General features: G+C 56.3%; 1 protein-coding gene and 1 long non-coding RNA gene across 2 annotated transcripts in view; one reads left to right on the top strand and one right to left on the bottom strand.

The window, feature by feature from the left end:
- The window catches only part of LOC133359076 (UV excision repair protein RAD23 homolog B-like), a 39,392-nt gene extending 29,938 nt beyond the window's left edge, over positions 1–9,454 (top strand). Inside the window, exons 7-10 of the mRNA XM_061577461.1 lie at positions 2,791–2,962; positions 3,241–3,368; positions 4,093–4,239; positions 6,418–9,454. Of these exons, the coding sequence (XP_061433445.1) occupies positions 2,791–2,962; positions 3,241–3,368; positions 4,093–4,239; positions 6,418–6,531 (561 nt within the window). The 3' untranslated portion in view covers positions 6,532–9,454. The remainder of the gene's footprint in view (positions 1–2,790; positions 2,963–3,240; positions 3,369–4,092; positions 4,240–6,417) is intronic.
- LOC133359095 (uncharacterized) overlaps positions 1–27,540 on the bottom strand; it is a 172,358-nt gene that overhangs the window by 56,837 nt on the left and 87,981 nt on the right. The window lies entirely within an intron of this gene.

Genomic DNA, 27,540 nt, shown 5'->3' with positions numbered 1-27,540 from the left:
CAGAGCCACACTGCTACTCACAGAGCCACACTGACACCGCTACTCACAGAGCCACACTGCTACTCACAGAGCCACACTGCTACTCACAGAGCCACACTGCTACACACAGAGCCACACTGCTACTCACAGAGCCACACTGCTACTCACAGAGCCACACTGCTACACACAGAGCCACACTGCTACTCACAGAGCCACACTGCTACTCACAGAGCCACACTGCTACTCACAGAGCCACACTGCTACTCACAGAGCCACACTGCTACTCACAGAGCCACACTGCTACACACAGAGCCACACGAGCAGCCACACACAGAGCCACACAGCTACTCACAGATCCACACTACTACACACAGAGCCACACTGCTACTCACAGAGCCACACAGCTACACACAGAGCTACACTGCTACTCACAGAGCCACACTGCTACACACAGAGCCACACAGCTACTCACAGAGCCACACCGCTACACACAGAGCCACACCGCTACTCACAGAGCCACACAGCTACTCACAGAGCCACACAGCTACACACAGCCACACACAGCCACACAGCTACACACAGCCACACACAGCCACACACAGCTACACACAGCTACACACAGCTACACACAGCCACACACAGCTACACACAGCTACACACAGCTACACAGCTACACACAGCTACACACAGCTACAGCTACACACAGAGCTACACAGCCACACACAGAGCCACACTGCTACTCACAGAGCCACACTGCTACTCACAGAGCCACTCAGCTACACACAGAGCTACACAGCTACTCACAGAGCCACACTGCTACTCACAGAGCTACACAGCTACACACAGAGCCACACAGCTACACACAGAGCCACACAGCTACACACAGAGCCACACAGCTACTCACAGAGCCACACTGCTACTCACAGAGCCACACTGCTACTCACAGAGCCACACTGCTACTCACAGAGCCATACTGCTACTCACAGAGCCACACTGCTACTCACAGAGCCACACAGCTACTCACAGAGCCACACAGCTACACACAGAGCCACACCGCTACTCACAGAGCCACACTGCTTAACACAGAGCCACACTGCTACACACAGAGCCACACTGCTACTCACAGAGCCACACAGCTACACACAGAGCCACACAGCTACACACAGAGCCACACTGCTACTCACAGAGCCACACAGCTACTCACAGAGCCACACAGCTACACACAGAGCCACACAGCTACACACAGAGCCACACAGCTACACACAGAGCCACTCTGCTACTCACAGAGCCACACAGCTACACACAGAGCCACACTACTACACACAGAGCCACACTGCTACTCAGAGCCACACTGCTACACACAGAGCCACACTGCTACACACAGAGCCACACTGCTACACACAGAGCCACACAGCTACACACAGAGCCACACTGCTACTCACACAGCCACACTGCTACACACAGAGCCACACAGCTACACACAGAGCCACACTACTACACACAGAGCCACACTGCTACTCAAAGAGCCACACTGCTACACACAGAGCCACACTGCTACACACAGAGCCACACTGCTACACACAGAGCCACACTGCTACACACAGAGCCACACTGCTACACACAGAGCCACACTGCTACACACAGAGCCACACTGCTACACACAGAGCCACACTGCTACACACAGAGCCACACTGCTACACACAGAGCCACACAGCTACTCACAGAGCCACACAGCTACTCACAGAGCCACACAGCTACACACAGAGCCACACAAGCAGCCACACACAGAGCCACACTGCTACTCACAGAGCCACACAGCTACACACAGAGCCACACGAGCAGCCACACACAGAGCCACACCGCTACTCACAGAGCCACACCGCTACTCACAGAGCCACACAGCTACTCACAGAGCCACACTGCTACACACAGAGCCACACTGCTACTCACAGAGCCACACGAGCAGCCACACACAGAGCCACACTGCTACACACAGAGCCACACTACTACTCATAGAGCCACACGAGCAGCCACACACAGAGCCACACTGACACTCACAGAGCCACACTGACACCGCTACTCACAGAGCCACACAGCTACACACAGAGCCACACAGCTACACACAGAGCCACACTGCTACTCACAGAGCCACACAGCTACTCAGAGCCACACAGCTACACACAGAGCCACACTGACACTCACAGAGCCACACTGACACGGATACTCACAGAGCCACGCCCGCCAACGCAGCAGCACGCTAACCGCACGGTCACCACACGCGCTACCTCGCACCCACGCACCACCACGCACTACCACGCGCTACCTCGCACTACCACGCACTACCACGCACCAACCACAACCCCACTCGCGCGCATCACCCCAACCCCCCTCTCCACCACCACAAGTGGCGCCGCTCTGCTCGACGGCGCCCCACACGGCCGATGAGCCTGCAGTGAGCGTCTGTGCCGGGCCTCTGCGCTGACCGCGTGTGTCATCGTGCTGCTGCTGCTGCTTCTACTGCTGCTGCTGCTACTGCTGCTGCTACTGCTGCTGTTGCTACTGCTACTGCTGCTACTGCTACTGCTGCTACTGCTGCTGCTGCTACTGCTGCTGCTACTGCTGCTACTGCTGCTGCTGCTACTGCTGCTGCTACTGCTACTGCTGCTGCTACTGCTGCTGCTGCTACTGCTGCTGCTGCTACTGCTGCTGCTGCTGCTGCTGCTGCTGCTACTGCTGCTGCTACTGCTACTGCTGCTGCTGCTACTGCTACTACTGCTGCTACTGCTGCTGCTGCTACTGCTGCTGCTACAGGGCATGCAGGAAGGCGAGGGGCTGGCTGCAGACGCTCCCGCTGAGAGCCAGCAGCAGCGGCAGCAGCAGCGGCAGGCGGCTTCCGCGCCCAGCGCCCCGGCCGCCTCGGGCACCACCAGCAGCAGCAGCACGGCGAGTACCGGTGGCACCGCGTCGCAGGGCTCCAGATCCGGTGAGGGGGTGTGTGGGGGTGGGTGTGTGTGTGTCTGTGTGAGTTCCATTCCCGCTCACTGCTAACTTCAGTGACGATTATCTGAACCGGTCCTGGGCCTCCCCTAGGTCCACTCAGCTTCAAACGAGTGCGCGGTGCGACGTGTAGTAAACATCGCCACTGGGGAGACAAAGCCGGCCGGGCGTGGTGCTGGCCACCCGCCCCCTCGTGTGCCACGTGCCACTTGCCCCAACAATCTGCTGAAGGCTGCCCGGGGTGGACCTGCGTGTTTGTTGCAGGCAACCCGCTGGAGTACCTGCGGAACCAGGCACAGTTCCGCTACATGCGGCGCGCCGTGCAGCAGAACCCCGGCCTGCTGCCCGCCCTGCTGCAGGAGCTGGGCGTCCAGAACCCTCAGCTGCTTGCGGTGAGCGTCGCACACGCGTCGCACACGCGTCGCACACGCATCGCACACGCATCGCACACGCGCGTCGCTCACACGCGTCGCACACGCGTCGCACACGCGTCGCACACGCGTCGCACACGCGCGTCGCTCACACGCGTCGCACACGCATCGCACACGCATCGCACACGCATCGCACACGCGCGTCGCTCACACGCGTCGCACACGCGTCGCACACGCGTCGCACACGCGTCGCACACGCATCGCACACACGCGTCGCTCACACGCGTCGCACACACATGTCGCACACACGTCGCACATGCGTCGCTCCCACGCGTCGCCCACGCAACAACACGATTAGCAAATCGCAAAGGCAGCGATTTTTTTTTTCCGATTTGAAAAGTCCCCTTTCTTCTTGGATTTTTTTTTTGTTATCATAACTTTTTTTGATTCAACTTAACAATTGTTCTATGTTTGATTGTTCTATTTCAATTAAAACATTTAAATTATCATCCTTGCATTAGAATATATAGTGCAGTTCATATGTTGATGGTATCACGTGGTAATGCTCCATCACGTGTTTTAAATCTATTACACAGTGAATATTCAACTGCAGCTTGACTTCAAAACATTTATTCGCGAATCAAATCGCAATATCTGTCAGAAAATAATCGCAATTGCATCTCTTCCCCCAAGTCGTTGAGCCCCTGCTCTGCACGTTTTGCACGTTTTGCTTGCGGCCTAGCAGGAGATCAGCCAGTACCAGGAGGAGTTCATCCACATGCTCAACGAGCCGGGCGAGGAGGGCGCCGAGGAGCCCGGCGCCGACGAGCCGGGCGCAGACCGGCCGCAGGTCATCCAGGTCACGCCCGACGAGATGGACGCCATCGAGAGGGTAATGCCGCCGTGTGGGAGCGCGCGAGCGTGCGCTGCTTCTGCTGCTGCTGCTGTGTTTGTGCATGTGTGCTGCTGCTGGTGCTGTGTTTGTGTGTGTGCTGCTGCTGTGCTTGTGCATGTGTGCTGCTGGTGCTGTGTTTGTGTGTGTGTGCTGCTGCTGCTGTGTTTGTGCTGCTGCTGCTGCTGCTGCTGCTGCTGTGCTTGTGCATGTGTGCTGCTGCTGGTGCTGTGTTTGTGTGTGTGTGCTGCTGCTGCTGCTGTGTTTGTGCATGTGTGCTGCTGCTGCTGCTGTGCTTGTGCATGTGTGCTGCTGCTGGTGCTGTGTTTGTGTGTGTGTGCTGCTGCTGCTGCTGTGTTTGTGTGTGTGCTGCTGCTGCTACTGCTGCTGTGCTTGTGCATGTGTGCTGCTGCTGGTGCGCGGGCCCGGGTAAAACTACGTGGCCGGGAGTCGGAGCCGTTCCCTGTACACCTTGGGGTGCGACAGGGATGTCCTCTGGCTCCCACATTATTTAACATCTATTTTGACCGCGTTGTTCGTGAAGCCTTCAATGGCTGTACCGGGGGAATTTCCATTTGGTACAGATATAATGGGAGGCTGATCGATGCCCGGGTGCGGTCAAGGGATGGCTCCCTATTGGTAAACCACGTTATGTATGCCGATGATTTGGTAATTGCTGCTCATTCAGAAGAGGAGTTGGAGGCGCTGTTGATGAACCTGGAGCGTGCCACTAAGAGGTGGGTGGGGCCTTACCATCAGCCCCACCAAAACTAAGCACCTGCCTGGATATTTTGTACCATCGGACACTCCACCCCCACAACTCCCAATCGGTGATGGGGCAGTAGTGGAGAGAGTGGAGAGTTTTCCATACTTGGGCAGTGTGCTTATGACCGGCTCCAGTTTAACAGCAGAGGTCTCACTCCGAATCAGTCGAGCGGCATTGTCTTTTCATCGGTTGCGTAACGCTGTGTAGAAGCTACCTGGATTGTCGCTCCGCACGAAGCTTCAGGTCTTCTCGGCCACAGTCATTCCTTCCCTTCTCTACGCTTGCGAAACGTGGACCCCCCTAATAGAGCATCTTCGCCGGTTGGAAACATTTAGGCTGGCCTGCCTACGATCCATCCTGGGTTTAACCAGGCTGGATTGTGTGAGGAGCTCACAAATCCTTGAAAGATCTGGGCAAAGTCCCATCGGTGAGCTCCTCCGGCAGGCAAGGCTGCGTTGGCTGGGTCATGTAGCCCGCATGCCCAGCCACCGCATGCCTAAACAGCTTTTGTTCGGCCGGATAGAGGGGGCTAAACGGGCCCGGCACGGGCTAGAGAAGAGATGGAGTTATGTGGTACGGGAGGACGTGGAGCTGAGTGGACTTGCCGATGACTAGTACCAGCGGTGTCAAGATCGGCCTCTGTGGAGGAGGCTCGTGAAGGACACTACTGGGCAGTTGGAGGCAGTCGCCCTCCAACAACAACGGAGGGCGGAGGAGCGACGCTCACAACCACGAGCGGAGTGCCCGGTGGCTAAAGCACAGCAAGTTGGTACAGTAGGGGGCACAGGTGGTGCATCAGCCAGTCATCTCGGTCATCTCAGTCAGTCGACCCGTGGCACCTGCTGGGTCTGCCCCGTGACCTCCTGCCAGCGGGCATTCGACACTTCATGTGGCCTCAAGGTGCACTTGGCCTGGCACAAGCGTCGTGGTGACGTCACCGCCACTTAGTGGCGAATGGCGGTTGTTGTGCTGCTGTGTGTGTGTAGCAGTGTGTGTGTGCTGCTGCGTGTGTGCTGCTGCTAACAGTGTGTGTGTGTGTGCTGTGTGTGTGTGCTACTGTGTCTGTGTGCTGCTGCTGACACTGTGTGTGTGTGTGCTGCTAACACTGTGTGTGCGCTGTGTGTGTGTGTGCTGTGTGTGTGCTACTGTGTGTGTGTGCTGCTGCTAACACTGTGTGTGTGCGCTGTGTGTGTGTGTGTGCTGTGTGTGTGTGCTACTGTGTGTGTGTGCTGCTGCTGACACTGTGTGTGCTGCTGCTGACACTGTGTGTGTGCTGCTAACACTGTGTGTGTGCGCTGTGTGTGTGTGTTGCTGTGTGTGTGTGTGTAGCAGTGTGTGTGTGTGCTGCTGATAACACTGTGCTGTGTGTGTGTGTGCTGACACTGTGTGTGTGCTGCTGTGTGTGTGAGCAGCTCATGGGCCTGGGCTTTGAGCGGCGCCTGGCGATGGAGGCCTACTTTGCCTGCGACAAGAACGAGAACCTGGCGGCAAACTTCCTCCTACAGCACATCGTGGACGACGACTGAGTCCACCATCGCCCCCTCCCTCCCCCATCGCCCCCCCCCTCTCTGCCTCCCTCCCCTCCCCCATCGCCCTCATCGCCCCCATCGCCCCCCCCCCCCTCTCATGCTCCCTCCCCGACGCCGCCCCGCAGAGCACACACGCCCACGGCCCTTCTCTCTCCCCTTCACGGCCACCGCCACCATCGTCGTCACCACCACCACCGCCATCACCGCCACCACCACCGCTAGCACCACCATCATCGTAATCACCACCACCGCCATCACCGCTAGCACCACCATCACTGCCACCGTCACCACCACCACTAGCATCACCATCGTCGTCGTCACCACCATCACTGCCACCGTCACCACCACCACCACCGCTAGCACCACCATCATCGTCACCGCCGATGCCACCACGATCACCGCCACCACCAGTGCCATCATCGCCGTCGGCGCCACCGGGCACGGCTGCGTTGCACCGTCACCACGAGCAAGTGCTGCTGAAGCGTCGGGCCGGAAGAGGGCGTGGCCACGTGGGGGAGGGGGGGGGTCACTCGCGCGGGGGGGGGGGGGTCACTCACGCAAGGGGTCACTCCCGCAAGGGGTCACTCCCGCAAGGGGTCACTCCCTCTCGGCGTTTTCCCGTGGAGCACGTCAACGGGACGACGCGCGTTGACAGGGTGGCGCGCGTTGATGGTGGCGTGTGCTGCCAATCGCCGTGACTGGGGGACGCTGCTCGTTCGGTTAGAACCCACCCAGCCCCCCCCCCCTGGTAGCTAATGAACTAATCTGCTTGCGTGGTGACCTCTGACCCTGCCCCCTCCGCGGCGCTGGGGAGGCCCTCTTCCGGCCGCACGTCGAGGTCCAGGACGCCGGGCCGAGTGGCTTCGCCCAAATCCTAAATGGGATTTTCGTATTTCCCCCCCCCTCCTCTCTGGTTCATAAACATTCTGCATCGCGTCACAACGGCCCCCTGTCCCAGGCCAGCCCCACGCAGGGAGACGGCGACGATCGCGTGGCGCTCGAATTTGATGAAACAAAAACATTTCAAGAGCCGCGACGCTCGTGGTGACTAGGCCGCTCAACTCGCCGGCCAGCCGGGACCCCAAGAACCGCCTCCAAGTCCCTGAGCACCGCGTGCAGCGCATACCCCCACACCGCCCCCCCCCTTCTCCCGTCACCTAAAGCCCCCCCCCCCCCCCCCCGGCGTGACGGCCCCGACCCACTTAACCCCCACCCCCTCCCCGCCCCGTAAGCTTATTATGCAAAGGTGGAGAGGCAAGCGGAGAGCGTCGTTGGCGTGGGGTTTGTTCCGCTACGTTTCCTTGTTAAAGCGTCGGCGTCGTCGTCACCGTCGGCGTCGTCGTCACCGTCGTCACCGTTGTCACCGTCACCGCCGTCACCGCCGCCGCGTTGCGTGACCGGGCCGAGCGCCGATTTTGCCGCGGCCGGCGATACGGCAAAGTTCCCCGCGGCGCTGCGTTGTGCCACCTGGACCGGCGGGCGGGCGGAGCGGAGGTGGTGCTCGGGCCGGGGCTGGGTGGGGCCGAGCTGGGTGGGGCCGGGCTGGGTGGGGCCGGGCTGGGTGGGGCCGGGCTGGGTGGGGCCGGGCTGGGTGGGGCCAGGCTGGGTGGGGCCGGGCTGGGTGGGGCTCGCGAGTTGGGGTTGTTTGTGGGTTTTGGTGTCAATGGTGGGGGGGGCGGTGGGTAGTGACTGGGTGGCGTTGGCGTTAGGGCTGTAGCAGTGGAGGTCATGGGTGTGGGTTGGTCTCGGTGACTTGCGACTTGGTGTTAGTGGCAGAGTGGCTCTGCTTGCTACTTGACTGAGGTTCGGCTGAGTGCTCGTGGTTGGTTGGGTAGTTTCCCAGGGTTATGGGTAGCGCTAGTGACTTGGGGTAGTTGGGGTTATGGGTAGCGCTAGTGACTTGGGGTAGTTGGGTTATGGGTAGCGCTAGTGACTTGGGGTAGTTGGGGTTATGGGTAGCGCTGGTGACTTGGGGTAGTTGGGGTTATGGGTTGCGCTAGTGACTTGGGATAGTTGGGGTTATGGGTAGTGCTGGTGACTTGGGGTAGTTGGGGTTATGGGTAGCGCTGGTGACTTGGGGTAGTTGGGGTTATGGGTAGCGCTAGTGACTTGGGGTAGTTGGGGTTATGGGTAGTGCTGGTGACTTGGGGTAGTTGGGGTTATGGGTAGCGCTGGTGACTTGGGGTAGTTGGGGTTATGGGTAGCGCTAGTGACTTGGGGTAGTTGGGGTTATGGGTAGCGCTGGTGACTTGGGGTAGTTGGGTTATGGGTAGCGCTGGTGACTTGGGGTAGTTGGGGTTATGGGTAGCGCTGGTGACTTGGGGTAGTTGGGTTATAGGTAGCCCTAGTGACTTGGGGTAGTAGGGTTATGAGTAGCGCTAGTGACTTGGGGTAGTTGGGGTTATGGGTAGCGCTAGTGACTTGGGGTAGTAGGGTTATGGGTAGCGCTGGTGACTTGGGGTAGTTGGGGTTATGGGTAGCGCTAGTGACTTGGGGTAGTTGGGGTTATGGGTAGCGCTAGTGACTTGGGGTAGTTGGGTTATGGGTTGCGCTGGTACCAGTGGCTGCGGTGATCAGGGTTAGAATCTAGTTGGCTGTTCCGCTCACGAAGTTCTCTCTCCACCACCCCCACGGTAACGCACGGAAACCTCTCGCTCGCCCACCCACCTGCCCGCTCGCCCGCCCTCTCGTCCGCTCGCTCGCTTACCCGCTCGCCCGCCCACCCGCTCGTCCACCCGCTCGTCCACCCGCTCGCCCGCTCGCTCGCCCTCCGATGACCTTTTCTGGTGTCCCAGGATCCCAGCGGTCCCAGGCCGGTGGTCACGCAGCAGTCGCAGCGTAAATACAACAACTACAACAACAACTACTACTACTACACTCGCGCGTGACGATAAATAATAAAAGAGAGAGTTGTTATTTACAGCGAGCCTCGCCGGCTGGTTTGTGTCTCTGCCTTCTGTTGTGAGTGGCGCTGGTGGTGGGGGGGGTGAGGATTGGGGGGGGGGGGGTGAGGACCGTGGGGGGTGGGGGGGTGAGGACTGGTGGGGGGGGGGTGACGGTGTGGGGGCCTCACGGCCGCCCAGGGTCCAGCAAGGGGGTTGGGGGGGCAGCACCTAATGTCCCGCGTGGCCAGGAGATGTTAACTACCTCGCCTGGTCTACAGGAGGTCGTGGGTTCAATCCCGACCCTGACTATGCCTGCTGCTGCTGCTGTAGATTTGGAGTTTGCGTGTCTCTCTCTCATCATCATCACCACGGTGGCTAGGAGATGTTAACTACCTCGCCTGGTATACAGGAGGTCGTGGATTCCATTCCGATCCGGACCCTGACGATGCCTGCTGCTGCTGTAGATTTGGAGTCTCTCATCATCATCATCACGGTGACTAGGAGATGTTGACTACCTCGCCTGGTCTACAGGAGATCGTGGGTTCCATCCCGACCCTGACGACGCTTGCTGCTGCTGCTCTACATTTCCACGTGAGAACGTCCAAGCCACTGGAAGAAAGAAACCAGCGCTACGTATCTCAGTGGATGCTTTCCCGTCAAATCAACGAGAGTTTCAAGGGCCCACTTGCTCGGGGCCTCCCACAAACAGCGGCATCACAACAGCCCGGCTTCATTTGTCGATAACACTGGTCAACAACAAAACAACAACACTGGTCAACAACAAAACAACATTTTTTTCTGGCCTGGACTTTTGCAGCTGTTCTAGACTAATTTCAGGGTGCTGATTCCAAATCTGATCTCAGATTTGCTCTATCACATCTCAACTTTATGCTATCGGCATACCCCATTTTCATTGATTTTACACTTGTGATTGCAAGTTGTTGCGAGTCAGTGACTGCTTTAGTGTTAAAATATGGTGCTGTATTTTTAGGATAATGTGTTTATAATATCATTTTATGTAGATATCCACATTTATTTAATATTTTTCTTCTGCAGTTTGTATTGAAAATGCAATATTTGATATCTCAAAAACCTGATGTGATAGACAAAAACTGATGCCAGATTTGGAATCAGCACCCCAAAATTAAACCCGTTGTAATACCTCATGCCAGAAAAAGTGTGTTGACCAGTGTAATGAAGATGGATCGGGGCTGGTGGTGGTGGTTGTGCCACGTGGCATTGCGCCCCGGGGCCTTCTGGGAACCTCAGGGCCGGCCCCGTTCGGCCGTCACGTGGCCCTGGAGTCGGAGCCACTTTGCGCGTTCAGGCGTCAGCAGCAGCAGCAGCGGATTGATTTGTGCCGACATCGGCACCGACTGTGCTCTGTTGAACTTCCACGCCTGGGTTTCATCTCCACCAGCAGTGGTTCTTAACCTGTAGGGGGCGGGCTGGAGGGGAGGGGGCGAGACATTGGGCAGGTAATATTTTTGAAGGTAAATAATCGACGGCACAAATCAAGCAACGCGGGCACGTCAAGGCACAAACTTGCTTCGTTTCATCAGCGCCGATCTATTTAGGAGCAAAACTGTTTTTTTATTTTTTTACGATGAGAACCAAAATGGTGCAGACTGCAGTCAAAGATTAAGAACCGCTGGTCCACATGTCCTGTGACCCCCCATTTAATTATGTAAAACTGAGTTTCTGCGTGTTTTAAAAAAAGGAAAGTTTATTTAAAAACAGAAATGAATATGCAAAGGAAAAATGTTCGGGGGGGGGGTGGGGGGGGTCACAAGACACCCAGACCTACACTGCACAGTGAGGGAGGTAGCGACCCTAGGCTGTGTGCAGGTTTGATGTGTGAATGTGTGTGCGTCATTGTGTGTGTGTGTCATTTTGTGTGTGTGTCATTGTGTGTGTGTCATTTTGTGTGTGTGTCAAGTGTGTGTGTTTCAGTGTGTGTGTGCCACATTGTGTGTGTGTGTCATTGTGTGTGTGTGTGTCACTGTGTGTGTCATTGTGTGTGTGTGCGTCATTGTGTGTGCGCGTCATTGTGTGTGTGCGTCATTGTGTGTGTGTGTCATTGTGCGTGTCATTGTGTGTGTGTGCGTGTGTCATTGTGTGTGTGTGTGTGTCATTGTGTGTGTGTGTCATTGTGTGTCATTTTGTGTGTGTCTGTCAAGTGTGTGTGTTTCAGTGTGTGTGTGCCACATTGTGTGTGTGCTTCAGTGTGTGTGTGTGTCATTGTGTGTGTGTCACTGTGTGTGTCATTGTGTGTGTGTGCGTCATTGTGTGTGTGTGTCATTGTGTGTGTGTGTGTCATTGTGTGTGTGTGTCATTGTGTGTGTGTGTGTGCGTCATTGTGTGTGCGCGTCATTGTGTGTGTGCCACATTGTGTGTGTGTCATTGTGTGTGTGTGTGTCACTGTGTGTCATTGTGTGTGTGTGCGTCATTGTGTGTGCGCGTCATTGTGTGTGTGCGTCATTGTGTGTGTGTGTCATTGTGTGTGTGTGTCATTGTGTGTGTGTGTGTGTCATTTTGTGTGTGTGTGTCAAGTGTGTGTGTTTCAGTGTGTGTGTGCCACATTGTGTGTGTGCTTCAGTGTGTGTCATTGTGTGTGCGTCATTGTGTGTGTGTCATTGTGTGTGTGTGTGTCATTGTGTGTGTGTGTCATTGTGTGTGTGTGTCATTGTGTGTGTGTCATTTTGTGTGTGTGTGTGTCAAGTGTGTGTGTTTCAGTGTGTGTGTGCCACATTGTGTGTGTGTGTGTCATTGTGTGTGTGTGTCATTGTGTGTGTGTGTGTCATTGTGTGTGTGTCATTTTGTGTGTGTGTGTGTCAAGTGTGTGTGTTTCAGTGTGTGTGTGCCACATTGTGTGTGTGTGCTTCAGTGTGTGTGTGTGTCATTGTGTGTGTGTCATTTTGTGTGTGTGTGTGTCAAGTGTGTGTGTTTCAGTGTGTGTGTGCCACATTGTGTGTGTGTCATTGTGTGTGTGTGTGTGTGTCACTGTGTGTGTCATTGTGTGTGTGTGTGCGTCATTGTATGTGTATGGCTGTGTATGGCTGTGTGTGTCTGTGTGTGTGTGTGAGTCTGTGTGTGTGTATGGCTGTGTGTGTCTGTGTGTGTCTGTCTGTGGGGAGCGGTAGTGTGTAGTGGGGAGCGGTGGTGCAGCGGTTAGCGCGCTGCGCTATGAACCTAGCGACCCGGGTTCGATTCCCGCTCACGGCTAACACCAGTGACGATTATCTGAACCGGTCCTGGGCCTCCCCTAGGTCGACTCAGCCTTAAATGAGTACTTGGTGCGGTGTGTAAACATCGCCACTGGGGAGACAAAGGCGGTCGGGCGTGGTGCTGGCCACCCACCCCCTCGTGTACCGTGCCGGCCTTCATAGGTGCTCGCTAACAGCACTTGCCCCTACAGTCTGTTTAGGCTATACGGGGGATCTTTGTATCTTTGTGTGTGTGTGTGGGGAGCGGTGGTGCAACGGTTAGCGTGGCGCTGCGCTCCGCTCCCACCGTGGCGTGGTGTGGGTGGTGTGGGTGGTGGGTGGGTTGTGTGGGTGGTGGCGTGGGTGGTGGTTGTGTGTGTGAGTAGGTGGTCGGGTGGATGGTTGCGTGGTGGGTAGGTGGTCGTGTGGGTAGATGGTGGTGGTGTGGGTGGTTGGTTGGTCGTGTGGGTGGTGGCGTGGTGGGTGGGTGGTTGCGTGGGTGGTGGTGGTGTGTGGGTGGGTGGTGGTGGTGTGGGTGGTGGTGGTGGTGGTGATGATGGTGGTGGTGGTGCGGGTGGCTGGGTGGGTGAAGTTCACGGCCAGGAGCGAGCGGTGCCACGTTGCCGCTTTTCGTTGTGTCGAGTCGAGACGAGCGTCTGGGGGCCCAGATTCCCGCTCCGTCATCGTCGTCCCACGGGGATTGCGGCCAGTCGCGTCCGAATTCACGACGATGCATAATTAATGAGCCGGGCTCTCGGGACAATGACACCCGCACCTGCCACGGAGGCGACAGCGAGGAGGCGGCAGTGGTGGTCGTGGTGGTAGTCGTGGTGGTGGTCTTGTGCGCGCTCACCAGGCTCACCACGCGCGCTCAACACACACACACACACCACCCTCACCACACAAACTACCCTCACCACGCTCACACCACACACCACACACACACACCACACACCCCACACACACACACCACACACACCACACACACCACCACACACACCACACACATACACCACACACACACACCACCACACACACACACCACACACACCACCACACACACCACACACACCACCACACACACACATCACACACACCACCACACACACACACACCACACACACCACACACACACCACCACACACACACATCACACACACCAGACACACCACCACACACACACCACCACACACACACACACCACACACACACACCACACACACACACCACACACACACACCACGGCTTTAGTGGACACCGAGAGAGAGAGGGGGAGGGAGGCGGGAGTCACCAGCGGGGACTCCTCCTGCTGCTCCAAACTCCATCCAGGACTCGGACTCAGGTGGGGCGACGCGCGTGGAACTCGGTGTACCTGTGTGTGTACCTCTGTGTGTGTGTGTACCTGTGTACCTGTGTGTGTGTGTACGTGTACCTGTGTGTGTACCTGTGTGTGTACCTGTGTGTGTGTGCCTGTGTGTGTGTACCTGTGGGTACCTGTGTGTGTGTACGTGTACCTGTGTGTGTACCTGTGTGTGTACCTGTGTGTGTACCTGTGTGTGTGTATGTACCTGTGTGTGTGTACCTGTGTACCTGTGGGTACCTGTGGGTACCTGTGTGTACGTGTACCTGTGTGTATACCTGTGTGTGTACCTGTGTGTGTACCTATGTGTACCTGTGTGTGTACCTGTGTGTGTGTACCTGTGGGTACCTGTGGGTACCTGTGTGTGTGTACCTGTGTGTACCTGTGTGTGTGTGTACCTGTGTGTATCTGTGTGTGTGTACCTGTGTGTGTACCTGTGTGTACCTGTGTGTACCTGTGTGTGTGTACCTGTGTGTGTGCACGTGTGTGTGTACCTGTGGGTACCTGTGTGTGTGTACCTGTGTGTGTGTGTGTACGTGTACCTGTGTGTGTACGTGTGTACGTGTGTGTGCACCTGTGTGTGTGTCTACCTGTGTGTACCTGTGTGTACCTGTGTGTGTGTACCTGTGTACCTGTGGGTACCTGTGTGTGTGTACGTGTACCTGTGTGTGTATCTGTGTGTGTACCTGTGTGTGGGGAGCGGTAGTGTAGCTGTTAGAGCGCTGCGCTATGAACCTGGCGACCCGGGTTCGATTCCCGCTCACGGCTAACACCAGTGACGATTATCAGAACCGGTCCTGGGCCTCCCCTAGGTCGACTCAGCCTTAAATGAGTACCTGGTGCGGTGTGTAAACATCGCCACTGGGGAGACAAAGGCGGTCGGGCGTGCTGCTGGCCACCCAACCCCCTCGTGTACCGTTCTGGCCTTCATAGATGCTCGCTAACAGCACTTGCCCCTACAGTCTGTTAAGGCTATACGGGGGATCTTTGTCTTTTGTGTACTTGTGTGTGGGTGGGGGGGGTGGTGAGTGGGTGGGTGGGGGGGTTGATGGTTACACCATTGGTGAGTGGGTGAGTGAGTGGGTGGGTGGGTGGGTGAGTGAGTGAGTGGGTGAGTGAGTGAGTGAGTTGGTGGTTAGACCATTGGTGAGTGGGTGAGTGAGTTGATGATGACACCATTGGTGAGTGGGTGAGTGAGTGGGTGGGTGAGTGAGTGAGTGGGTAAGTGAGTGAGTGAGTTGGTGGTTAGACCATTCGTGAGTGGGTGAGTGAGTTGGTGGTTAGACCATTGGTGAGTGGGTGAGTGAGTGAGTTGTGGTTGAGTTGGTTACACCAGCAGTGTCTTCGAGGAGGAATGTCAAATCCATGAGGAGGAGGAGGAGGTGCCGATGACCTTCGGGTGTTGATCTTCACAGCGTAATGTGAGCATAGCGCTAACCACTGCGCCACCGCTCCCACCTTCGCACGATCTCGCGTCCACGTGCACCTGCACGCAGAGAGAGAGAGAGGGGGAGAGAGGGAGGGAGAGAGAGAGAGGGACAGAGGGAGAGAGGGAGAGAGGGAGGGAGAGAGAGGGAGAGAGGGAGGGAGAGAGGCCACATCGGATGATCCCTCTTCAGACGAAGCGCGCCGACACGGCGCTCGACCACGCTGGAGAAGGGCCAGTCGCCCGAAACGTCGGCAGCGTGCGCGCGCTGTTGACGCGTGCGGCCGCGGTCCAGTCCAGCGGCCGGCGATGTGGAACAGAGCAGTAGGAAGTGGAACAGAGCAGTAGGAAGACGAGCCGCCAGTTGACTTGGTGACGTCTTTTATTGCTCAAATCAGTCGCTTAGAGACACCGCAAGGCTGCCCCCCCCCTCGACCTCTCTCCAACGTGAGCCCCCCCCCCCCCCACACACACCCTGGTGATGATGGTGGTGATGACGGTGATGATGGTCACGGTGTTGGTGTTGATGGTGGTGGTGGCGGTGGTGTTGATGGTCACGGTGGTGGTGTTGATGATGTTGATGGTGGTGATGATGATGGTGGTGGTGATGATGATGTTGATGGTGGTGATGATGATGGTGGTGGTGTTGATGGTGGTGGTGTTGATGGTGGTGATGATGATGGTGATGATGGTGGTGGTGATGATGGTGATGATGGTGGTGGTGATGATGGTGGTGGTGATGATGATGGGTGGTGATGATGGGCTGAGTCGACTGGGATTTGGAATCTACAGACGCGGCAGCTGTCGCTGTCCAGCCGAGTGTGGTGCTGGAGGGCGAAGTGAACAAATGAGACGAGAATGGGTCTCAGCGATTCGCCTGATCACAGTGCAGGGGGGGGGGGGGGGGGCTCACGAATAGGGGGGGTGGGGCAGCAGATGGAGGAAGGGAGGGAGTGGGGGATCACGGGGGGAGGTGTCTGCACCCCCCCCCCCATTCCGACAACCACCAAATATCCCAGTCAGTCACTCACTCAGTCACTCGCCCACCCAGCCACTCACCCACCCACTCACTCACCCAGTCACTCACCCAGTCACCCAGTCACCCAGTCACCTACCCAGTCACTCACCCACCCAGTCACTCACCCAGTCACTAACCCAGTCACCCACTCACTCAGTCACCCACCCAGTCACTCACCCACCCAGCCACTCACCCAGTCACTTACCCACCCAGCCACTCACCCAGCCACTCACCCACCCAGTCACTCACTCACCCAGTCACTCACCCAGTCACTCACCCAGCCACCCACTCACTCAGTCACCCACCCAGTCACTCACTCACCCACCCAGCCACTCACTCACCCAGTCACTCACCCACTCAGTCACCCACCCAGCCACTCACCCAGCCACTCACCCAGCCACTCACCCACCCAGTCACTCACTCAGTTACTCACCCACCCAGTCACCCACCCACCCAGCCACTCACCCACCCAGTCACTCACCCAGTCACTCACTCACCCAGTCACTCACCCACTCAGTCACCCACCCAGCCACTCACTCACCCAACCACTGGGCTGGCTCAGCTGCAGGTGAGCCACTGGGTGAGTCAGCTAGAGGTGAGCCACTGGGTGAGTCAGCTGAGTCATTGGGTGACTCAGCTAGAGGTGAGTCACTGGGGGAGTCAGCTAGAGGTGAGCCACTGGGTGACTCAGCTAGAGGTGAGCCACTGGGTGAGTCAGCTGAGCCACTGGGTGAGTCAGGACCAGCTGAGTCACTGGGTGAGTCAGCTAGAGGTGAGCCACTGGGTGACTCAGCTGGAGGTGAGCCACTAGGTGAGTCAGCTGAGCCACTGGGTGAGTCAGCTGAGCCACTGGGTGAGTCAGCTGAGCCACTGGGTGAGTCAGCTAGAGGTGAGCCACTGGGTGAGTCAGCTGAGCCACTGGGTGAGTCAGCTGAGCCACTGGGTGAGTCAGCTAGAGCTGAGCCACTGGGTGAGTCAGCTGAGTCACTGGGTAAGTCAGCTAGAGGTGAGCCACTGGGTGACTCAGCTGGAGGTGAGCCACTAGGTGAGTCAGCTGAGCCACTGGGTGAGTCAGCTGAGCCACTGGGTGAGTCAGCTGAGCCACTGGGTGAGTCAGCTAGAGGTGAGCCACTGGGTGAGTCAGCTGAGCTACTGGGTGAGTCAGCTGAGCCACTGGGTGAGTCAGCTAGAGCTGAGCCACTGGGTGAGTCAGCTGAGCCACTGGGTGAGTCAGCTGAGCCACTGGGTGAGTCAGGACCAGGTGAGCCACTGGGCTGGCTCAGGAGTAGGTGCGAGTTGGGCTGCCACGCGGGATGGAGGGGGCGGGGCTTGTTGGCTCAAGGCCACGTGACACGACGCTTCGTGTCAACAGAGTTGCTCACAAAGACAAAGGTCCCCCGTGTAGCCTTAACAGACTGTTGGGGCAAGTGCTGTTAACGAGCGCCTATGAAGGCCGACTCGGCACACGAGGGGGCGGGTGGCCAGCACCCCACGCCCGGCCGCCTTTGTCTCCCCAGTGTGGCGATGTTTACACACCGCACCAGGTACTCGTTTGAGGTTGAGTTGACCTAGGGGAAGCCCACGACTGGTTCAGATAAAATCGTCACTGGTGGTGTTGGCCGTGAGCGGGAATCGAACTCACATTCACTCACTCATTCACACTCACTCACACTCACTCACACTCACTCATTCACACTCACTCACACTCACTCATTCACACTCACTCTCACTCACTCATTCACACTCATTCACACTCACTCACACTCACTCACTCTCACTCACTCACTCACACTCACTCACTCACACTCACTCTCACTCACTCACACTCACTCACACTCACTCACACTCACTCATTCACACTCACTCGCTCTCACTCACTCACACGTATTCACACTCACTCACACTCACTAATTCACACTCACTCACACTCACTCACTCTCACTCACTCACACTCACTCTCACTCACTCACACTCACTCATTCACACTCACTCACACTCACTCATTCACACTCACTCTCACTCACTCACTCACACTCATTCACACTCACTCACACTCACTCACTCTCACTCACTCACTCACACTCACTCACTCACACTCACTCTCACTCACTCACACTCACTCACACTCACTCATTCACACTCACTCACTCACTCTCACTCACTCACACTCACTCACACTCACTCATTCACACTCATTCACACTCACTCACTCTCACTCACTCACTCACACTCACTCACACTCACTCATTCACACTCACTCACACTCACTCACTCATTCACACTCACTCACACTCACTCATTCACACTCATTCACACTCACTCATTCACGCACTCACTCACACTCATTCACACTCACTCACACACTCATTCACACTCACTCACACTCACTCATTCACACTCACTCACTCTCACTCACTCACTCACACTCACTCATTTACACTCACACTCACTCATTCACACTCACTCACTCACTCACACTCTCACTCACTCACACTCACTCACACTCACTCATTCACACTCACTCACTCTCACTCACTCACTCACACTCACTCATTCACACTCACACTCACTCATTCACACTCACTCACACTCACTCACACTCATTCACACTCATTCACACTCACTCATTCACTCACACTCACACTCACTCATTCACTCATTCACACTCACTCATTCACACTCACTCACACTCACTCACACTCACTCATTCACACTCATTCACACTCACTCATTCACTCATACTCACACTCACTCATTCACTCACTCACACTCACTCATTCACACTCACTCACACACTCACTCACACTCACTCACTCACACTCACCCACACTCACTCATTCACTCACTCACACTCACTCATTCACTCTCACTCACTCACTCACACTCACTCACTCTCACTCACTCACACTCACTCATTCATACTCACTCACACTCACTCATTCACGTTCACTCACACTCGGTCACTCACACTCACTCATTCACACTCACTCACACTCACTCACTCACTCATTCACACTCACTCACACTCACTCATTCACACTCATTCCCACTCACTCATTCACTCACTCACTCACACTCACTCACTCACACTCATTCACACTCACTCATTCACTCATACTCACTCATTCACTCACTCACACTCACTCACACACTCACTCACTCACACTCACTCACTCACACACACTAACACTCACTCACACTCTCACACACTCACTCACACTCACTCATTCACACTCACTTTCACACACACTCACTCATTCACTCTCTCACACACTCACACACACTCACTCACACTCTCACACACTCACACACTCACACACTCATTCACTTTCACACACACTCACTCATTCACACTCTCACACACTCTCACTCGAGCCCCAGTTTAACAGCCACTTCAGTTGTGCCGCGTGAACTGGTGATGATGGTGATGATGGTGGTGGGTGGGGGTGGGGGTGGTGGTGGGTGGGGGTGGTGGTGGGTGGGGGTGGGGGTGGTGGTGGGTGGGGGTGGGGGTGGTGGTGGGTGGGGGTGGTGGTGGGTGGGGGACCTTTATGGAAGTGGTGCTTTTGTGTAAACAAACAAGTTTATTTATCGATGCGAGTTCATTGCGGTACAGTGTGCAGAGCAGCAGCAGTGTGTGTGTGTGTGTGTCACTGTGTGTGCGTGTGTCTGTGTGTGTGTGTGTGTCTGTGTGTGTCTGTGTGTGTGTGTGTCTGTGTGTAGCAGTGTGTGTGTGTGGCTGTGTGTCTGTGTGTAGCAGTGTGTGTGTGTGGCTGTGTGTAGTAGTGTGCTGTGTGTAGCAGTGTGTGTGTGTGGCTGTGTGTAGTAGTGTGCTGTGTGTAGCAGTGTGTGTGTGTGTGGCTGTGTGTCTGTGGCTGTGCATGTGTGTCTGTGTGTAGCAGTGTGTGTGTGTAGCTGTGTGTGTGGCTGTGTGTGTGTCCTGTGTAGTGCTTGTGTGTGTATGTGTAGCTGTGTGTGTGTGTGTAGCTGTGTGTGTGTGTAGCTGTGTGTGTCTGTGTGTGTATGTAGCTGTCTGTGTGTGTCTGTGTGTGTCTGTGTGTCTGTATGTGGCTGTGTGTGTGTGGCTGTGTGTGTGCCTGTGTGTGTGTCTGTGTGTGTGTGTGGCTGTGTGTGTCTGTGTGTGTGTCTGTGTGTGTGTGTCACTGTGTGTAAGTGTGTGTCTGTGTGTGAGTGTGTGTGAGTGTGTGTGTGTTTCTGTGTGTGGCTGTGTGTGTCTGTGTTGGCTGTGTGTGTCTGTGTTGGCTGTGTGTGTGTGTGTAGGCTATGTGTGTGTGTCTGTGTGTGTCTGTGTGTGTGTGTGTCTGTGTGTGTGTGTCTGTGTGTGTCTGTGTGTGTGTGTCTGTGTGTGCGTGTGTCTTTGTGTGAGTGTCTGTGTGTGTGTGTCTGTGTGTGAGTGTCTGTGTGTGTGTGTCTGTGTGTGTGTCTGTGTGTGTCTGTGTGTGTGTGTGTGTGTCTGTGTGTGTGTGTCTGTGTGTGCGTGTGTCTTTGTGTGAGTGTCTGTGTGTGTGTGTCTGTGTGTGAGTGTCTGTGTGTGTGTGTCTGTGTGTGTGTCTGTGTGTGTCTGTGTGTGTGTGTGTGTCTGTGTCTGTGTGTGTGTCTGTGTCTGTGTGTGTGTCTGTGTCTGTGTGTGTGTCTGTGTGTGTGTCTGTGTGTGTGTCTGTGTGTGTGTGAGTGTGTGTGTGTCTGTGTGTGTGTGTGTCACTGTGTGTGAGTGTCGCGTTTCTCGCTGCCCCCCCCCCCCTCGTGCGTGATTCTCGCACGAGGAGGGGGGAGGAGGGGGAGGAGGGGGAGGAGGGGGAGGAGGGGGAGGAGTTCTGTCGCGCGGGACGTCGCCATGGCGACCGCAGCGCGCGCCCCGCCTCCATCAGCGAGTGGAGGGGAGAGACGCGGAGAGTGGAACTCACTCACACACAGACACACACACACAGACACACACACACAGAGAGTGGAACTCACACACACACACAGACACACACACACAGAGAGTGGTGTACACACACACACAGAGAGTGGTGTACACACACACACACAGGGTGGTGTACACACACACACAGAGAGTGGTGTACACACACAGAGAGTGGTGTACACACACACACACAGAGTGGTGTACACACACACAGACACACACACAGAGAGTGGAACTCACTCACACACAGACACACACACACAGACACACACACAGACACACACACAGAGAGTGGAACTCACACACACACAGACTCACACACAGACACACACACACAGAGTGGAACTCACACACAGGGTGGTGTACACACACACAGACACACACACAGAGAGTGGAACTCACACACACACACAGACACACACACACAGAGAGTGGTGTACACACACACACAGAGAGTGGTGTACACACACACACACAGGGTGGTGTACACACACACACAGAGAGTGGTGTACACACACAGAGAGTGGTGTACACACACACAGAGTGGTGTACACACACACAGACACACACACAGAGAGTGGAACTCACACACACACACAGACACACACAGAGAGTGGTGTACACACACACACACAGAGTGGTGTACACACACACACACAGGGTGGTGTACACACACACACAGAGAGTGGTGTACACACACAGAGAGTGGTGTACACACACACACACAGAGTGGTGTACACACACACAGACACACACACAGAGAGTGGAACTCACACACACAGACACACACACACAGAGAGTGGTGTACACACACACAGAGGGTGGTGTACACACACACACAGGGTGGTGTACACACACACAGAGAGAGTGGTGTACACACACACACACACAGGGTGGTGTACACACACACAGGGTGGTGTACACACACACACACAGAGAGAGAATGGTGTACACACACACACACTACAAAGACAAAGATCCCGCCCACCACCAAGGACTGTAGGGGCAAGTGCAGTTAGCGAGCACCTATTATTCGAGGGGGGCTGCAAGGGTGCGGATCGGGGTCGCGCTGTGAAAGGAATTGGGGGGTACTAAAGGGACTTTATCTGCCCGTTCGAGCGTGAACGTGGATCGGTGGAGGCGGCGGTGGGGGGCGGACGCTGCCTCGGCTCGGGTGAGTGATTGGGTGAGTGGGTGGGTGAGTGATTGGGTGAGTTGGTGAGTTGGTGGGTGAGTGATTGGGTGAGTTGGTGAGTGGGTGGGTGAGTGGGTTGGTGGGTGAGTAGGTGGGTGGGTGAGTTGGTGGGTGAGTTGGTGGGTGAGTGATTGGGTGAGTTGGTGGGTGGTTGGGTGGGTGAGTTAGTGGGTGGGTGAGTTGGTGGGGGAGTGATTGGGTGAGTTGGTGGGTGAGTGATTGGGTGAGTGTGTGGGTGAGTGAGTGGGTGAGTGGGTGGGTGGGTGGGTGAGTAGGTGGGTGGGTGAGTTGGTGGGTGCGGGGTTGGGTGAGTGGGTGGGTGGGTGAGTTGGTCGGTGGGTGAGTGAGTTGGTGGGTGAGTGATTGGGTGAGTGGGTGAGTGAGTCGGTGGGTGGGTGAGTGATTGGGTGAGTGAGTGGGTGGGTGAGTTGGTGGGTGGGTGAGTTGGTGGGTGGGTGAGTGAGTTGGTGGGCGAGTGGGTGAGTGATTGGGTGGGTGGGTGGGTGAGTGGGTGGGTGGGTGAGTTGGTGGGTGAGTGATTGGGTGAGTGTGTGGGCGAGTGGGTGAGTGATTGGGTGGGTGGGTGGGTGAGTAGGTGGGTGGGTGAGTTGGTGGGTGAGTGATCGAGTGAGTAGGTGGGTGAGTGAGTTGGTGGGTGGGTGAGTGAGTTGGTGGGTGAGTGATTGGGTGAGTGGGTGAGTGAGTCGGTGGGTGGGTGAGTGATTGGGTGAGTGTGTGGGTGGGTGAGTTGGTGGGTGGGTGAGTTGGTGGGTGTGTGTGTGAGTTGGTGGGCGAGTGGGTGAGTGATTGGGTGGGTGGGTGGGTGAGTGGGTGGGTGAGTGATTGAATGGGTGAGTGGGTGGGTGAGTGATTGGGTGAGTGGGTGGGTGGGTGAGTGATTGGGTGAGTGTGTGGGTGGGTGAGTGAGTAGGGGAGTGTGTGGGTGGATCTTCACATCATCCACCACCATCATCACCATCATCATCACCATCATCATCACCATCATCACCGTCATCATCACCATCATCACCATCATCACCACCATCATCATCACCATCATCACCACCATCATCATCACCACCATCATCATAAATATCACCACCATCATCATCACCATCATCATCACCATCATCATCACCACCATCATCATAAGTATCACCACCATCATCACCATCATCATCATCACCATCATCACCATCATCACCATCATCACCACCATCATCATCACCATCATCACCACCATCATCATCACCACCATCATCATAAATATCACCACCATCATCATCACCATCATCATCACCATCATCATCACCACCATCATCATAAGTATCACCACCATCATCACCATCATCATCATAAGTATCATCATCATCACCATCATGGTCATCATCATCACCCGGATTTGTTGTAAGCGACAGTGCCGTGTGGTGGTGTAGTGGTGTAGTAGTGGTGTAGTAGTGGTGGTGTAGTGGTGGTGGTGTAGTAGTGGTGTGGTGGTGGAGTAGTGGTGGTGTGGTGGTGGTGTAGTGGTGGTGGTCTAGTAGTGGTGTAGTGGTGGTGTAGTGGTGGTGGTGTAGTGGTTAGTGGTGTAGTGGTGGTGTAGTGGTGGTGGTGTAGTGGTGGTGTAGTGGTGGTGTAGTGGTGGTGTAGTGGTGGTGTAGTGGTGGTGTAGTGGTGGTGTAGTGGTGGTGTAGTGGTGGTGTAGTGGTGGTGTAGTGGTGGTGGTGTAGTGGTGGTGTAGTGGTGGTGTAGTGGTGGTGGTGTCGTGGTTAGTGGTGTAGTGGTGGTGTAGTGGTGGTGGTGTAGTGGTGGTTTAGTAGTGTGGTAGTGGTGGTGTAGTGGTGGTGTAGTGGTGTAGTGGTGGTGTAGTGGTGGTGTAGTGGTGTGGTAGTGGTGGTGTAGTGGTGGTGTAGTGGTGGTGGTGTAGTGGTGGTGTGGTGGTGGTGTAGTGGTGGTGGTGTCGTGGCCCCAGCGTGGGTTGCCACTAGTCCCGGTTTGACCCGGACACTCCAACGAGTCAGCCACTTTCAGCGTTCGCCTTTAAGGAATCGATATTTTATTGACCCCCCCCCCCCCACGGTGACCTGGTGACCCGGCGTGATGCTGACAGGAGGCGGTCGATGTTGTCGACCTCGGGCTGACTGGGAGACGTCTGGGTTGGGTTTGTGGACAACTTTCAAACTCGCCGATCCGTTCGCTCACTCCCTCAATCGCTCACGCGTCGAGGGCCCACAGGCCGTGCCAGGGCCCACAGGCCCACAGGCCGTGTGAGAGGGCCCACCCACCCAGGGCCCACCCACCCAGGGCCCACTCACCCACAGGCCGTGTGAGAGGGCCCACCCACCCAGGGCCCACCCACCCAGGGCCCACTCACCCACAGGCCGTGTGAGAGGGCCCACCCACCCAGGGCCCACCCACCCAGGGCCCACTCACCCACAGGCCGTGTGAGAGGGCCCACCCACCCAGGGCCCACCCACCCAGGGCCCACTCACCCAGGGCCCACTCACCCACAGGCCGTGCGAGAGGGCCCACCCACCCAGGGCCCACCCACCCAGGGCCCACCCACCCAGGGCCCACCCACCCAGGGCCCACTCACCCACAGGCCGTGTGAGGGCCCACCCACCCAGGGCCCACCCACCCAGGGCCCACTCACCCACAGGCCGTGCCAGGGCCCACTCACCCAGGGCCCACTCACCCACAGGGCGTGTGAGAGGGCCCACTCACCCAGGGCCCACTCACCCACAGGGCGTGTGAGAGGGCCCACCCACCCAGGGCCCACTCACCCACATGGCGTGTGAGGGCCCACCCACCCAGGGCCCACTCACCCACAGGGCGTGTGAGAGGGCCCACCCACCCAGGGCCCACTCACCCACATGGCGTGAGAGGGCCCACCCACCCAGGGCCCACCCACCCACAGGGCGTGTGAGGGCCCACCCACCCAGGGCCCACTCACCCACATGGCGTGTGAGGGGCCGCTCTGATGAACTACCGGGCAGTCAATTCGCTCCCCGCTGGGGTTGTGGACGCGCTTTGTGGAGCTGGGTGCTTCAAGGGGCTCCTCATCACCCGCCCGCATTCCTGACGAGGTGAAATTTGCCTCCTGGAAACGGCCGTGCGTGTGACTTTGTGTGTGTGTGTCCACGTGTGTGTGTGTGTAGCAGTGTGTGCGTGTGACTTTGTGTGTGTACACGTGTGTGTGTAGCAGTGTGTGTGTGTGTCCACGTGTGTGTGTGTACACGTGTGTGTGTGTGTCCGTGTGTGTGTATACACGTGTGTGTGTGTGTGTCCGTGTGTGTGTGTACACGTGTGTGTGTGTGTCACCACTGCACACACAACACCCAACACGAGTTTGCTGTTGAGTGGTGGTAGTGGTGGTGGTAACGTTGTTAATTCTCTCCCATCCTCTTCCTCCTCCTCCTCGTTAAATTCTGCCCCGCGGATTCGAGCCCCTTGCCCGCGATGCTCAAACTACATAAAATCGACCCCCTAGGAATGTCACCTCCTAGCAGGCCGTCAAACTAATTGACGACTTCCGCCGGTTAATTAATGGAGGAGGAGGAGGAGGGGGGGCTGTGAATGTGGTGGTTGGCATCGCAAGCCAACGCTGCGGCTCTTGCTTGCCACCATCGCCGTACAAAGACAAAGATCCCCCCCCTCCCCACCGCGTACAGCCTGTAACAGACTGGTTGGGGTGGCAAGGGTGCTGCGGTGGCTAGGAGATGTTAACTACCTCGCCTGGTGTACAGGAGGGCGTGGGTTCAATCCCGACCCTGACGCCTGCTGCTGCTGTATATTTGGAGTTTGCGTGTCTCTTTCATCATCATCACGGGGACTAGGAGATGTTAACTACCTCGCCTGGTCTACAGGAGGTCGTGGGATCGATCCCGACCCTGACGATGCCTGCTGCTGCTGTATATTTGGAGTTTGCGTGTCTCTCTCATCATCATCATCATCACGGTGCCACTTGACATCGTGCGTCCCTCGTCCGTCGTGCACGTCTTTGCCAAAAGTCCGCAAACCGCAAAATATCCGTTCTGTGTTCCTGTCACTTCGTTTTGTGTCGTGCAGTTATTTAGTTGTTTATTTTGCTATTTGTCTTTTCGGTGACCCAGGTCACGCCACACCCTGCTGCCTTGAGTTCATCACGCTAAGTCAACTTGAACTTGACCCTGAATGCATCGGATCAGATCACGGAAGCTGAGCAGGGTTGATCCCAGTTAGTACTTGTGTAACAATCTATATTTGTAGTTTTCGTGACTCCAGGGATCCATACTCTTTGGTTCTTTCGGTAAAGTCATGTAGGTAACGACGACGTGACACATTTCTCTTGAGATGGCACTTCATTGAAGACGCGTTCGCTTGACATCAGGCGGAGACCCCCACTGCAACAGCCCTGAGTCTCCGCGCATCTCCGCCTTTTATACCAAGACACGAGGCCACGCCCCCCTTCTCGATCATTCTCGCTGACTCTGGACACTCGCTCCACCGGCAGACTCTACTGGCCTCTTCAATCACCTGACCACGCTCCCTTTTCGATCATTCCGGTTATAGCCACCAGTCCCTTCACACTCACAACTGACCCCCCTGTCACTACTTCCCGTAGCCACCAGTCCCTTCGCACTCACAGCTGACTCCTCTGTCATTACCTCCCGTGGCCACCAGTCCCTTCGCACTCCCAACTGACTCCCCTGTCATCTCCTCCCGTGGCCACCAGTCCCTTCGCACACACAACTGACTCCCCTGTCATTACCTCCCGTGGCCACCAGTCCCTTCGCACTCACAACTGACTTCCCTGTCTTTACCTCCCGTGGCCACCAGTCCCTTCGCACTCATAACTGACTCCCCTGTCATTACCTCCCGTGGCCACCAGTCCCTTCGCACTCACCACTGACTCCCCTGTCATTACCTCCCGTGGCCACCAGTCCCTTCGCACTCACCACTGACTCCCCTGTCATTACCTCCCATGGCCACCAGTCCCTTCACCTCACA

Source organism: Lethenteron reissneri, chromosome 64 (genome assembly GCF_015708825.2).
Source record: "Lethenteron reissneri isolate LAM-NWPU_2019-01 chromosome 64, ASM1570882v1, whole genome shotgun sequence".
Classification (NCBI taxonomy): Eukaryota; Metazoa; Chordata; class Hyperoartia; order Petromyzontiformes; family Petromyzontidae; genus Lethenteron; species Lethenteron reissneri.
Note: the sequence above shows the minus strand (reverse complement) of the source record. Positions and strands in the feature narration are given on the sequence as shown.